Source organism: Schistosoma haematobium, chromosome 6 (assembly GCF_000699445.3).
Source record: "Schistosoma haematobium chromosome 6, whole genome shotgun sequence".
Taxonomy (NCBI): domain Eukaryota; kingdom Metazoa; phylum Platyhelminthes; class Trematoda; order Strigeidida; family Schistosomatidae; genus Schistosoma; species Schistosoma haematobium.
The window spans coordinates 21,145,818-21,160,486 of NC_067201.1; the positions used below are offsets into that span (position 1 = coordinate 21,145,818).

The window sequence follows — 14,669 nt, forward strand, 5'->3', positions numbered from 1 at the left end:
GTTGACAAAGTCGTTCTAAGTGAAGACCGATATTAGGCAAGGTTGGTCAGCGGCCTATGCTCCATTGGGAGTAACAGGTGTAAGTAAGTAAGTAAGTAAGTAAGCTATATACAAAACCGATATTATTTTGAATGGTCCTTAGATGTATTTGACTGAATATCCACTATGTTTTTTAGTAGTTTACGGGTAAGATCATATCTTAGAAATAGGGTACCAGATAGGGATGGCAAATAGATTGGTGTGGTAGTGAATCTGTATCAAATGAAGTGGTTAGGACATATTTAACGTATGCCTTGCCACCGCTCTAAAAGTGACCGAACGTTATAAAATCTAAATTTGAAACAACTAAAAATAAACTGTAATCGAAGAATAATTACAATAATTCCTTATAACTGAACAACCCTGAAAGCATTGGACGGCCGTTTCGTCATATTCTGGAACTCCCTTACAGTGCGAATACACGACCTCGCATTCCTGATCCAAACCAAGGATCTTCTGCCTCTCACGCTTAACCTATAAACTGCTAAGCTGCCTAACTTCAATCGATCCATGATCTTGCGCAACCCTTCATTCACTGTCTCATACTAGGACGAATCTGTCGTCCATTGTTTCCAGGTTCTAGCTGGGATCGACTAATGAATTCGTCTATTAAAATTCATTATATGTTTATTAAGTTCTCGTCAGATATTTAGAATCCAATTACTCAAAGGTGTAAAACTCTTGAACTTTGAAATGTAATTGATATGGATTTGACTATCACTACTTTTGTAAAGTGATAGGAACTATCACTGATTCATTTAATCATAAAATAGATCTTTGGTTATTAACAGTTACCTAATTTTTAGTTTCAGTCCGTCAGTCAGCTACAACTTAGGACCAGGCACATATGTACATCGGTCCAACTTACCATACCTCATTAACAAAACATGATGAACATCGAATTCATAGAATTAGTTACTTTAATGATAGAACTATATAAAAGAAAGATTGCTTATAAGGATATAATACAGGAAGAAAGAATTAGTTTATAGAAGGAAAGGTATAAAGTAAATTTAATCTCATGGTTTAAGGGAAGACAGAGTGTGCACCTACGCCACTGTGATCGATTCTGAGACATATCACCTCGAGTCTCCAACTATTGGTTACGATAGTTTACGAGAATCTATCAGTACAATAAACTTAGTAGTAATCCACTGATTTTTCTAACCTTTTGGCTTAAATCACTAATAGACGTCGCTTCTGTTTCCACAGCTGTTTGTATATCTTTCCAAACAACATCTGGGTCAGCCTCGTTTTCAGAACCACCTAAGTGCGATTCCAGTTGTTCCTGGAATCTAATTCTGGCTTTCTCGTCACTGAAGTCAACTCTAATGGGTATTCTTAATGTGGCTTTCCTGTGTTCAGATAGGCGCAAGCACCAGTCTGGAAAGGATAGGAGGCTTGATAGTCTGTGTTAATCTTGACAATGATGGCTTCTTAGTTGATCGAACTTTCTCGTGAAAAAGTCGACAGATGGAGCTCCAATCACGTGTTGAGTTAATGAATTCCACTTGTTGATGATGCGATGGTAAATTCGATAATCAGCTGACAAGTAATTTGTTCTAGGCTCGTGAACTTTTTTGGAGTTTCCTCGTAAATTCTCTGTTTTTGAAGACAAAAGTAAATGTGAGTCATTCGATTTTCAACCACTAATTCGTATTTTCAAGTCCTCAACAATCTAGTTCTGTTTGAACATCATGGTATTGTCACCAGACCTTACACAACGTCACTTCATATTGATTACTCCGATCTATATTTGTGTCATCGTGAAAGAGGATTTTCACTTGTTGTTTTACGTGTTGTTTTACATATATCTTCTCATTGTTATTTACGACTTCAGTTAATCAGTCCCATGTTGGCATATGTGCATCTTGTGCGGATTCCCTCGATATTGCCTTAATTCACAAGCATTATAAGCAGAAGCAAGCGGCAATCAGAACTTAGTAACTAAGTGAATACCGTGATGGCGTTTGAAGCGGGCAGTACTGAGTTCGAGTCCCAGGGTGAAAGTCAACTCTGAGATGCAGATACATCCAGCTGACGAGTCCTAAATAGCACGAAATATGCGTCAAACTGGATACCATTGCTAGCCATTATCCATATTTGTTTAATAATGATTTTCACTCATTTACTATTTTGATTTCTCTATTGTAGATTGAATCCATTTCAGTGAATGAAGAAATATCTTTAGTCAAAGTTAACGAAAATATTAATAATTCAATATTCAGTCATTTAAATAATGATAATAATGTCAGTGATCATAATGGTATGAATAGAAGCAATTTATTATCATTCTTAAATATTACAGGTAAAGAAAATGTTCATAATCTATTCATTCATTTCATGTTATGTATATGTATGCAAGAAATAACCTTGAGTACATTGACCTTAAGTCCGCCTGTAGCTCTTCTAGAGTTACTGCCGGTCCCATGCCCGGGTAAAGGAAGAGGGTTGGGCATGGGGTTAGCGACCCCACCCCGTCGATAACTAACTCGCTAAAAAAAACGCTAACCAGAGAAAATAATTCAAACAATTTAAACTCTATCCTGGGAGTTAGAATGTCTTCATTTAGAAGAACTATGGCGGCTCATTGTGAAAGCCAAGTTTCTTCGGAAGCCATGAGGTCGATGCCTCTTCTAACAATCAGAGCAACAATTTTTATAGGTACATGTAACGTCCGAACAATGTGGGAGACCGGGAAGGTCAGTCAAATAGCAACAGAACATTGACCTTGATACTGTTTTCCTTAATGGTTGTTTAACTTAAATAAAATTCACTTATATTCAATCTGAGCATTAGAAATACCAGCCATAATTTATATTATCCAGACTCAAAATCACATGTGATAATATTATGGTGTATGCTATATAAGTAGTATATAATGCTAATCAGGAATAGAATGTCTAGCAGAAAAAGGTCAAGATTATCGAGGAAGAACGAACGGGAGCAGAAAGCAATTGATATGGAAATGCAGGAACAATGGAGTGTGAGATGATTGACGGATATTTGCAAAAGGAACAGTCAAGTTTGTTACAACTGATTGACTTATTTGTGAATGAAGTATTGTACTGTATGGTTCTCAGATTTTACTAGGATGTTCTGTAATGTTGTATTCAAATACATTGGATTGTCCCCACTTGTGTACTCGTTCACTACAATATATAAATAAGATATAAGATCACGATGTACTATGAGTAGTAAGTCGTGACATATGGATAAGCAGAGAATTTTCGAGTAATGGTGAGAGTAATGGACTGTCTGTACCAATATGTTACTTGTATTTTCCTCCTTATTTATTCTCTGATATAACTACAAGTGAATATATTGAAAATTAATGGTTGCTAACTTGTAATGGCAGATAGACATTTTTGTGTTTTTTTTTCTGAATACATATCACTAAGATATATATGTCATGATGGGATTTATAGAAATAGTGTCTATTTTATGGATCCATTGCTGGCTCAGTGGTCAAGAGGTTAGGAGTTGGCGCATGAGATCGACAGATCCTGGATTCGAATCTTGTGAAGCGGGATCATGGATGGGCACTGTTGAAGAGTCCCATATTAGGATGAAACGGCCGTCTAGTGCTTCCAGGTTCTCCGTGATGGTCTAGCTTCAATTGACTCATGACCTCAACTATTGAAATTACTTACTAATTATTAAACATTCAAGTTTGTTTATATTATGGAAGACTACTTGAGTTTAAAGGCAGTTGGACTGTGACAGATAGTGAAATTTAAGATTTTCGTTTCTTTCAGTTTGGTCTTAGTTGTCTGGACGTAACTGAACTCCAGTATTAATCCCCACTACGGGATCCTAGTCCATTAAAGTTTTCTACAAACAACCAACCCGTTATCCACCAAGCTAATAAGTCTGAGTAGCAACTGGTTTGTACAGATGGATGAATTTTTTGGTCTGCATTGGCTATTTGTACAGCGAAATCGATTTGTTATGTGGATAACGCGTAGATATTTGACCTGAAAGTTACTGAGTTCTAGTCATTGTATGAACATCAAAATTAAGGTACAGGTACATCCAGTTGACGAGCTTTAAACATGACGAAACTTATGTTCCGGATTCTATTATTGGTCAGTATCAAAACCTTGCTTAAATACCTAAATTTTTAAGTTAATGGTTGCTCTGGTTGTCAGAAGAGGCATCAGCCTCGTGACTTCCGAAGAAACTCGGCTTTCACAATGAACCGTCATAATTCTTCTAAATGAAGACATTCTAACTCCCAGGGCAGAGTTTAAATGGTCTGAATTATTTTTTCTGGTTAGCGTTTTTTGAGCGAGTTAGTTATCTAAGGGATGGGGTTGCCAACCCCATGCCTAACTCTCCTCCTTTATTCGACCTCTGAGTCGGCAGTAGCCCCGAGGGTGGCTCCATGCGGAGTTCTGCTTAAATACACTTCTGATTTATTATCACCATCAAGGTAATCCGCATAGAATTGTTTCAAATGTTATCTTTCTCACTGAATATTATAAAGCTCTTATCTTATTAACAACGGTTTAAGAATTGCTTTCTATGATTACTGTTTGTTGTTAAAGATTTTATAATGATTAGTTTTAACTAAAGTTGATTTTTCTCATGGATTTCTTTCTTTGTTAAACAAGTAGAACTACTGAAAATCAGTGATTAAGTGGGTAATACTAACTGATAAGTCTTCTAATCAAATGTTAGATTCTGTTTCTAAGGTCTTCTAGTAACCTCTAGGCCAAATCTACACAGACTTGAAAATGAGAGAGGTGTGAAATATGGAAGAAACGCATTACTCCAAGGTTCGTTTTTATATAAACAATCAAAGGTATTTATAATATTTTGGATGGCCTTGGGCTTCCGGAAACTTCTGGAACGCTACTAAACATAGTAGCACTATAGGTAATCATTCAATCAGCAACGCGACATGTGACGTTTCACTTTCTAGATGTTTCTGACAAAACTTCTCTTGAATGCTGATTGGATAAGATGTTTCTGAATGTTTTTACAGCCTTTTGAGGCTTTTTCTTTCGAGGAGTTTTCTGGATCTCTCTAACACTGACGACATCAATAAATTTAATATTGAGTCTTTTCTATAAACGAATATGATTATGGTTTTCCATAGATTCAATCTATTTAGCTCTATACAAATGAATTGATACTAATACTAATATTTATTGTTCTATTGTTCATTTTCGTTTTAGGTAATTGTAATGATGATGAAGTGTCTGATCAAGAGATTGAACATGATTGCACAGAAAGTAATGAACTAGGTGAGGAACAACTGAACAAATGTTTTTGATATGTGGACATGAATAATAATGATTGGTTGTTTACTTAGTCAGACTTGTGGATAGTCTGATATGTACTAAATAAGATATGTCTTTCCCTAGCCTTACTATTATTCTGTTTGTTGTCGGCTTTTGGTGTGGAAATATACATACGTTCTAGTCCGGCTAATCACATGTTCTTGATCTGAATTGTGTTGAAGTCCTGTAGACTAGACGCTGGAAGGGTATCTACTGTAAATATTCGTTTCAGGCATATTAGCGTTCCATTCGTGTAGATGTGGAAATCTTGAGCGTCATAACAGTTTCTGTATTATTTTTGTATCATCAGAATGTAAACTCTACGAAGTTGAACTCTATGACTATATTCATAATATTATTCAATTACGTAACGTTTTAATTTCTATTTAGATGATTTAACTGTTAAAACAAGAAATATGAAAACTTTTAAGAATTTTATAACAACAATTGATAATAGTGGTAAGTCTTAATTTCAGAAGGGGTTTTGTGGATATTATAGTCATTTTAATAGTTGAGATCATGAGTCGATTGGAACTAGATCATTATAGTAAACCTGGAAGCACTGAAAGGCCGCTTCGTCGAACTCCTCAAATGTGCGCATCCACGATCCCGCTCTCCCCCGCGCGATTCTAACCCAGGACCTGTCGGTCTCGCTCGCGAGCGCTTAACCATTAGACTACTGAGCTGGCATCCACTGGTGTTATTGTATAACTTCAATTAATCCACGAAATTCAGCGACACATCTATCATTGTCTTCAGTGAGTTACTATTTCACAACAGAACCGGTTGAAATCCACTGGTCACTGCTTCTCACTAGAACTTCAGGAAATACCTCTTGGAGACCATCACTTGTGAGTATATGTTGATTAATATCAGAAAGAGCCTGAATCTCGCGATGCGGGATCGTGGATGAGCATTGCTGAGGAGTCCCATACTAGGACGAAGCGGCCGTCCTGTGCTTCCAGGTTTACCATAATGGTCTAGCTTCAATTGACTCATGATCTCAACTATTAAAAGCCATAATTTGTTGATAACATTACTCTTTCCAATAAATGCTAGATCTAAGTGAGTGAAATTTTAGAGAAAATTGTGAAAACTCCTTATATACTAATGAACTGTTGATAGTTATTTATCAAGATCATACATACTGAATAAATAAATCATAATGAATAGGATAAACATATCACTGTTGGGTGTAAAGACTATAATGATGGAATCATCGAATGATAGTTGACTTCAGATCTTGTTAAAGGCATTGAGAACAGGAATTGGATGGAACTAGAAAAGAAGGCCCAGGACAGAGTGGGTTGAAGAATGCTGGTCGGTGACCTATGCTTCATTAGGAGTAACAGGCGTAAGTAAGTAAGTAAGTAAGTAAGTAAGTAAGTAAGTAAGTAAGTAAGTAAGTAAGTAAGTAAGTAAGTAAGTAAGTAAGTAAGTAAGTAAGTAAGTAAGTAAGTAAGTAAGTAAGTAAGTAATATGTTGTGCTTTCAAATCTACGACTCATTGTTTGTTTACAAATGAAACATGATGAGATAGTTGAAAGTAATTGTTTTTGATAACTTACATAAATTTAAATAATGAAAACGTGGAATTGATAAACGTCGTATTGTTACTAAATGAGTTGTATTTTGAAAAACGGGAGATTTATTCACCCTCAAACTTGAAATAAAGAATCTTTTATGAAGGGATTTATTAGAATTATTGAATTAAAAGAACTCAAATTTATGAGTATAAGGTTTTGGAGATTATTGAAGTTTATTGAGATCCCGATTGAATGTAAGTTAAACTTAACTTTGACCAACCCAAAAATTCCTGGGTTCGATTTCCTATGTCGAGATCGTAGATGGACTATGCTAAGGAGTCCCATTGTAGGATGAAACGTTTGTCCTGTACTTTTAAGTGTTTTTAACCATTGTATGATCTAGATCTACTCATGAGCTTACATTGAGAGACAACATCATCACGGTAGTCTTCACAAGGTTCATAAATCATCTGATTACCACAATCACAAATAAAGAAACTTCTTGATAGTCCCATTTGTTGTAGTCGCTCAGTTATCACGTTTGTTTTCTAAAATTCGCTGTGAACTGATCGTAACTGAGCATCAGGTACTAAAATCTGTGCTGTGACATTGAAATCCTTCAAACGCTTCTGATTGGCTCGTCCATAAATTAGAATCTCGCCGAAATGAATGAAAACGTGCGATGAATTGTAAAAAGATTAGTAGAGTCTGATTTTTGGCATAATAAATTAGTTTAGTCTAAAATCTTGATGATCAATATGATTTCCATTTTCTAAATAGATCAACTTGATGAAACTATCGTATTAAGTGACGAAACAGTAAGTGAGTGGTTTTATTTTAAAAAAAGTTTATCCAAATATTTGCTGTGATATTGATTGTCTATAAATTGTGAGTTACTCTGAGTTACGAGCTGGTTGGTATGTACCTGTAATGAGTCTGTGAAATATTTAGGGAAGTGACGTTACCTAGATAATTAGAACTCACCCAGTGTCATCAGTTGAGATTGAACTCATGAACTGATTGATGTTAGACCAATATTAAAATCCTGGAAGCACAGGACGGCCGTTTCATCCTATTGCAGTGCGTATCCACGATCCCGCATCCCGCGAGATTCAAACCCAGGACCTATCAGTCTCGCGCCAGACGCTTAATCAACTATACCACTGAGCCGGCACTCAATGGTGTTCATTTTTTTAACCTCAACCAATCCACGAAATTGCGCGACGATCTTCGATTGTACTAAGGTAGACACCTGTTTCTACCCGACACGGATTAGCTCCACTGGTCACGGATTCTCACCAGAACTCCGAGGATTTTCTCACGAAGCTAGTCACTAGTGAGCACACATGTTAATTATCAGTTTAGGGGTTGTGGAGATTGTTAACTTTTTGATTGAAATCATGAGTCACGAGTTATAATAAATAGTTCTATCATAAAACAATATAGAAATGAAACATTGTTCTATTCCAATAAATGTATTAAACAAACATCAAAACTTTTTCACTAAGTAACTCTCTCTCTCTCTCTCTCTGTATTTCCTTTCATTTTTTGAAACTGACATTAGGCTAAAGAAAATCCATCTCATATTCCAAAAGTGAGTTTCAAGTTTTAATAGATCCATCTTTATCATAGTTTTTAAAATGGTAATTAAAAGTCATCATCATTGTTCTATTTAGATGTTTATCTTCATGAACTAAATACGCTTGACATAAATATATATATATCCTCATACACAATCTTTCTTCTATACATTACTACCATTGAAGTGACTATTTCTATGAATTCGGTGTTCATCTTGTGTCATTGAGGTATACCAACTTGGACCGTTGCAATATATCTGGCTGGTCCTACGTTGTAGCTGACTGACTGACTGACTACGCATTTTTGCACGAGAGTGAGGGTCCAGGTTTAGATCGTGAATGCATTTTTTTGGGGAGGGGGTGGGGGGTTTTGTAGAAGGATGGAACGGTCGTCCAAGGCTTGCATGTTTTCAATGGTGATCTAACAATGATCAATTCAAAACTTCAATGAAATTCAACAATCCTTACAACTCTATATTTAATATAGTAAATTTCGGAATGATGAATATACACTGTGAACTGGAATAGGTGTATACGTTCAACAGAATTGTGACATAAGTAATCGGAATAAATATAGGTAATATAAGATAACTATCTCATTAAAAATCAGATAAATTGTGTGTGTTAACTAAATTGTGTATGGGAGACTAATAGATCATTCGGTTCTATTATTATTGCAACTTCTCAGTAAATTAGATATCAACCTCAAACCGCGAGGTATCTCTAATGGCTAACAGGACAATCAATTACACTATGATTTCAAAGGCTAACATAAATTAAACTAGTTACTGACTAATCAGAAGTAGTATATGGTAATCGACAGAACATAAGTTGAATAAGAAGAGAATGAAGATAGAGTATTTACAGTTTACATTGCAGATGATTTTCAATTGGTGAGCAAATGAAAATAGGACGACAGACACTAGATAACTGTTCTGTCTGAATATATAAAACTTCTCAACAATGTAATTTCAATATAGTCTTTTTCAAGAATTTACCAAGTAATTAAAAATTTCAAAAGGAATAAAAAAGTAGTATAAGCTTTACAACTTGACAACTAGATCTTTACACTTCTTTGCCAAGACACAACTGAGTTTATTGAACTAATGAGCTGATCAATGTTAAAACCCTGCAAACACTGAACGACCATTTCATCTTACTATGCGATCTTTCATTAGTCCATATCCACAAACATGTACTCGGGAATCGAATCTAGGACCTTTAGTCTCGCATGAGAACATTTAATCTTCATATCACTGAATTGCCATTTAACGGTGTGGAGGCTTTCTTTTAAGGTTAATCACAAGCAAGTTTAAGAAGTAGTTCATTTCAAGACGACTTCAGCAGGATCTTTTACATGGTTTTTCATTCACTATTTTAAAAATAACCGTGAAATGATGATGGTTGTTCATGTAGATGACTTATCGGAGAAAATAACATTTCTTGAATAGACCAAGAGGACATTTAATAAAAAGACGATTCTAAGTCATCAAGTTACTTAACTTTTAGGTCTGAATGAAAACTTCAAGCTTGTACTACCTCTGTTACTGTACAATTGCGGATGTAGTGGATTTGAAGATATTGTTTGTATGAATGATTTTAACTGACACTTTACAGAAAAAGAATAAATGTAAAACGACGAAATAACTAAAGATTTTTAACTTCTAAAGACTTTCATAAATGTTATGAATAAGGAAATAGAGTTAGAACAAGTGCTTTATCAAAACTAGGAAGTATTTTACAAGTGGATAAGAATAACACTTTCTAAATTTAGCAAACTTGAGTTTTTGTGACTTCAGTTGACATATGCTTTGTCAATAAAAACTTTAAGTTTCATACAAGAGGACTCTGGAGCGTGTCCAAGACCTTTCTGTGCATTTTAAGAATACCTTACATACTTACACCTGTTACTCCAAATGGAACATAGGCCGCCGACCAGCATTCTCAAACTCACTCTGTCCTGGGCCTGTTTTTCTAGTTCCTTCCGATTGTTGTTCATTTTTCTCATGTCTTTCTCCATTTCTCCACGTAATGTGTTCTTTGGTCTTCCTCCTTTCCTTTGGCCTTCAGGATTCCATGTGAGGGCTTGTCTTGTGACGCAGTTGGGTGCTTTCCTCAATGTGTGTCCTATCTACTTCCAGAGCTTCTTCCTCCACTGGGATCTGGTTTGTTCTCTCCCACAATACGTTGTTGCTGATAGTGTCCGGCCAATGGATCCGAAGTATTTTGTGTAGACAACTGTTAACAAACACCCGTATCTTCTGGATGATGGCTTTCGTAGTTCCTCAGGTTTCTGCCCCGTACAGTAGAACTTTGTTACCATTTGTAATGAAAATTCTGACATTGGTGTTGATTGAAAGACTGTTGTTTTTAGTTCCCGATATTCTCCAGTTGTAAATATGCTGCTCTTGTTTTGCTGATCCGCGCTTTCACATCTGCATCAGATCCACCGTGTTCATCAATGATGCTGCCCAGATATGTGAAGGTTTTCACCTCCTCCAAATCTTCTCCGTCAAGTGTGAATTGATTGATGCATGTTGTGTTGAGTTGGAGAATCTTGCTTTTCCCTTTGTGAATGTTGAGATCTACTGCTGCTTAAGCTGTTGCTTCGCTGGTCGTCTTCTCGTGCATTTGTTGTTGCGTGTGCGATAGAAGGGTCAGATCATCTGTGAAGTCTATATCGTCCAACTGCATCCTATATGTCCTCTATACCTCATGCTTCCCCTCAGATTTTGACGTCTTCATAATCTAGTCGATCACCAGGAGGAAGAGAAAGAATGTGAGTAAGACGTTAGTGTCTTTTTCTGTTGAAGGATCTTGATTAAGCACACCGGTTCCACAAAATTTTAAAAACATACCGTTCAATCAAATTTCTCATTGATGTTATTCTTCCTCAATATTATAATATTTGTATGTATTTTTCTTTTTCTTTTAGTCTGCATTCATTGAAGAATTATGTAATGAAGCTTATAATCCAAATAACACATTTTGTATGAATACAGCATTAGATAAACAAGAAAACTTTATGAATTTCGATAAAACAAATGATCAAAATGTTATTGAAATATATGAAGAACAGGATAATACAAACGAATTATAAACAGGGATGTGAATAATAATGTTTGTTCAACATTCTGTTATACCATAATGATGATGATGATGATGCTGATGAGCAAATCAACCGGTGTTGATAATACAGTTATGATATTCTGATTAAATTATCAAGAACAATGTTAAATCAATCATTTATGTAATAAAATTAATTCACTGATTATCATTGTTTTATCATCACCAAGGGGTAGTATACGGGATGATTAGTCTTGATAATTTAGCTCCTCGGTAAAACAGAATTTATCTAAAACACAAAGTAACAGTCTGAGAAAGATTGATTTTATTTCACTTGTAAGGGTTTAATTCTTCCCGTTGTTTATGTTATGGACTGTAATTGATCAGTCCCTTTTGGTATATGTACTTTTTGAGCAGATTGTCTCGATTGAGACAACAGTTACAGGCATTTTGAAGCAGAGAAAGATTGTGGCTAGTAGAGGAATTTAAAACGCGACTTTTGTCTTATTTGGAAATTGTCAGCTGGGTGTCTCTGGATCACACTGGGGCTGGAACTAATAATGGCATCAACATTATATCCTTTGAGTAAGTTAGTAGCCACCTGGACTCAGTAAATTATTTAATGATGCTTTATGTATTTTCAGCGAAAGTTAATTGGTTCGAGTACAGGTGTTGTGGTGTATGCTACTTATACTGACAGATATAAGTAGTGTATAGCGGCAATTGGAAGTGGAATGCCGATCAGCAGAAGATTGAAATGAAGAAAGCAGGAAGAAAATCGGAGAGCAATCGAAATAACAACAGAGTTAGGAGAACAGTGTATTATGTAAAGGACAACGCAAAGAAGCTGTAAAAGTGATGCATTTAATGTAAGATTTTCATATTTTACTAAGCCACTGTGTGAATTGACTTCACACTCATGATTTACCGCTCACTACAGTGTGAACGTAAAGATAGATCGTGTACAGACCAAATCGCAACTCTACGGATCATTGTGGAACAATCAATTGAATGGAATTCATCACTCTACATCAACTTCATTGACTACGAAAAGGCATTTGATAGCGTGGACAGAACAACACTATGGAAACTTCTTCGACACTACGGCGTGCCTCAGAAGATAGTCAATATCATACAGAACTCATATGATGGATTACAGTGCAAAATCGTGCATGGAGGACAGTTGACAAGGTCGTTCAAAGTGAAGACCGGTGTTAGGCAAGGTTGCTTACTTTCACCCTTTCTCTTTCTCCTGGTGATCGACTGGATCATAAAGACGTCGACGTCTGAAGGGAAGCACGGGATACAATGGACACCTAAGATGCAGTTGGATGATCTAGACTTCGCAGACGATCTGGCCCTTCTATCCCAAACGCAACAACAGATGCAGGAGAAGACGAACAGTGTGGCAGCAGCCTCAGCAGCAATAGGTCTCAACATACACAAAGGGAAAAGCAGGATTCTCCGATACAACACAGAATGCACCAATCCAATCACAATTGACGGAGAAGATTTGGAAGATGTAAAAACCTTTACGTATTTGGGCAGCATCATTGATGAACAGGGTGGATCTGATGCAGATGTGAAGGCGCGGATCGGCAAAGCAAGAGCAGTATATTTACAACTGAGGAACATCTGGAGCTCAAAGCAACTGTCAACCAACACCAAGGTCAGGATTTTCAATACAAATGTCAAGACAGTTCTACTGTATGGGGCAGAAACCTGGAGAACTACAAAAGCCATCATCCAGAAAATACAGGTGTTTATCAACAATTGTCTACGCAAAATACTTCAGATCCATTGGCCGGACACTATTAGCAACAACGTACTGTGGGAGAGAACAAACCAGATCCCAGCGGAGGAAGAAATCAGGAAGAAGCGCTGGAAGTGGATAGGACACACATTGAGGAAAGCACCCAACTGCGTCACAAGACAAGCCCTCACATGTAATCCTGAAGGTCAAAGAAAAAGAGGAAGACCAAAGAACACATTACGCCGAGAAATGGAGATAGACATGAGAAAAATGAACAAGAATTGGATGGAACTAGAAAAGAAGGCCCAGGACAGAGTGGGTTGGAGAATGCTGGTCAGCGGCCTATGCTCCATTGGGAGTAACAGGCGTAAGTAAGTAAGTAAGTACAGTGTGAACGTCAGTACTGGTATACAAGCACATGCAACTGACGAGTCCCATATATTATGAAACGTGCGTCTTGAGTCTTGCTAGCCGCTACTAAAACTTTGCTTGACAAATCCGATCTGGACAACGCAATATATATATATATATAACTATTTCTAATCTTTTGGATAATGGCTGTGACTACTCGTACGGATAGCACATTTCAAAAGTACTTGTCGCTTTCACTTGGATTTTCAGTGTCAGTCAATAGATTATTTATTAAGCTACCAAATTAGGTCTAATCGAAAGGTTTATACACACTTTTATGATTAATTCGTTCCATTCCCATAATTTCAGTCAACTACATCGTGTATTGTTTGTAAATATTAACTTACTATGAAAATATTAGAAAGATCGATCACTTTGTGGGTGTAACACAGATGACATAATCATATCTTCTACTTAAAAAAAAGAAGAACCTAAATAATTCCGATATGATATGTTGTTATTTCAAGGTTCTAAAGTAATTCACAATGACTGTTCATTTCTACATCAAACTTCATTGTCACCTAGTGTTTAAGAAAACTATCTAGCGATAAGTTTGCAGCACTGATAAAAATAACACTGATCTCTTTTCTAAATTCTGTTTTACTATTTATGCACCATGCATAGATTATCCATGAAATTGGTATATAGTTATTATTATAATTTTAGAAGCGGAGATATATGTGGCGCCATCTGAATGTACCTGCATCCTGGAGTCGATGTTCACTCTGGGATCCGAACACAATGTTGTTTGTTTCAAACGTCATCACGTTATTCACTTGGTCACTGAGTTCAGACGAAGCTTAATTCATTTGTACTAGTCGTTTGAATTTTCTCATTGCTATTCAATTTTGCAATTGATCAGTCTCTTTTTTTGCATATATCCATCATCTGCAGATTGCTTCGATATTGCCATTAATCCATAAACATTATAAGCTGGTACATCCAGTTGACAAGTCCAAAATTATACAAAACGCACGTCACTGATAGCCATCATACATCTCTGCCTA

The 14,669-nt window shown here is 36.2% G+C and overlaps 1 protein-coding gene across 1 annotated transcript in view; it reads left to right on the forward strand.

Annotated features, from left to right (window-relative positions):
• The window catches only part of DNAAF1 (Dynein assembly factor 1, axonemal), a 33,590-nt gene extending 21,887 nt beyond the window's left edge, over positions 1 to 11,703 (forward strand). The window contains exons 11-16 of the mRNA XM_051217110.1: positions 2,194 to 2,347; positions 5,223 to 5,291; positions 5,718 to 5,786; positions 7,633 to 7,670; positions 8,417 to 8,446; positions 11,368 to 11,703. Coding sequence (XP_051065743.1) covers positions 2,194 to 2,347; positions 5,223 to 5,291; positions 5,718 to 5,786; positions 7,633 to 7,670; positions 8,417 to 8,446; positions 11,368 to 11,532 — 525 coding nt within the window. The 3' untranslated portion in view covers positions 11,533 to 11,703. The remainder of the gene's footprint in view (positions 1 to 2,193; positions 2,348 to 5,222; positions 5,292 to 5,717; positions 5,787 to 7,632; positions 7,671 to 8,416; positions 8,447 to 11,367) is intronic.
• Positions 11,704 to 14,669: the final 2,966 nt, after the last annotated feature.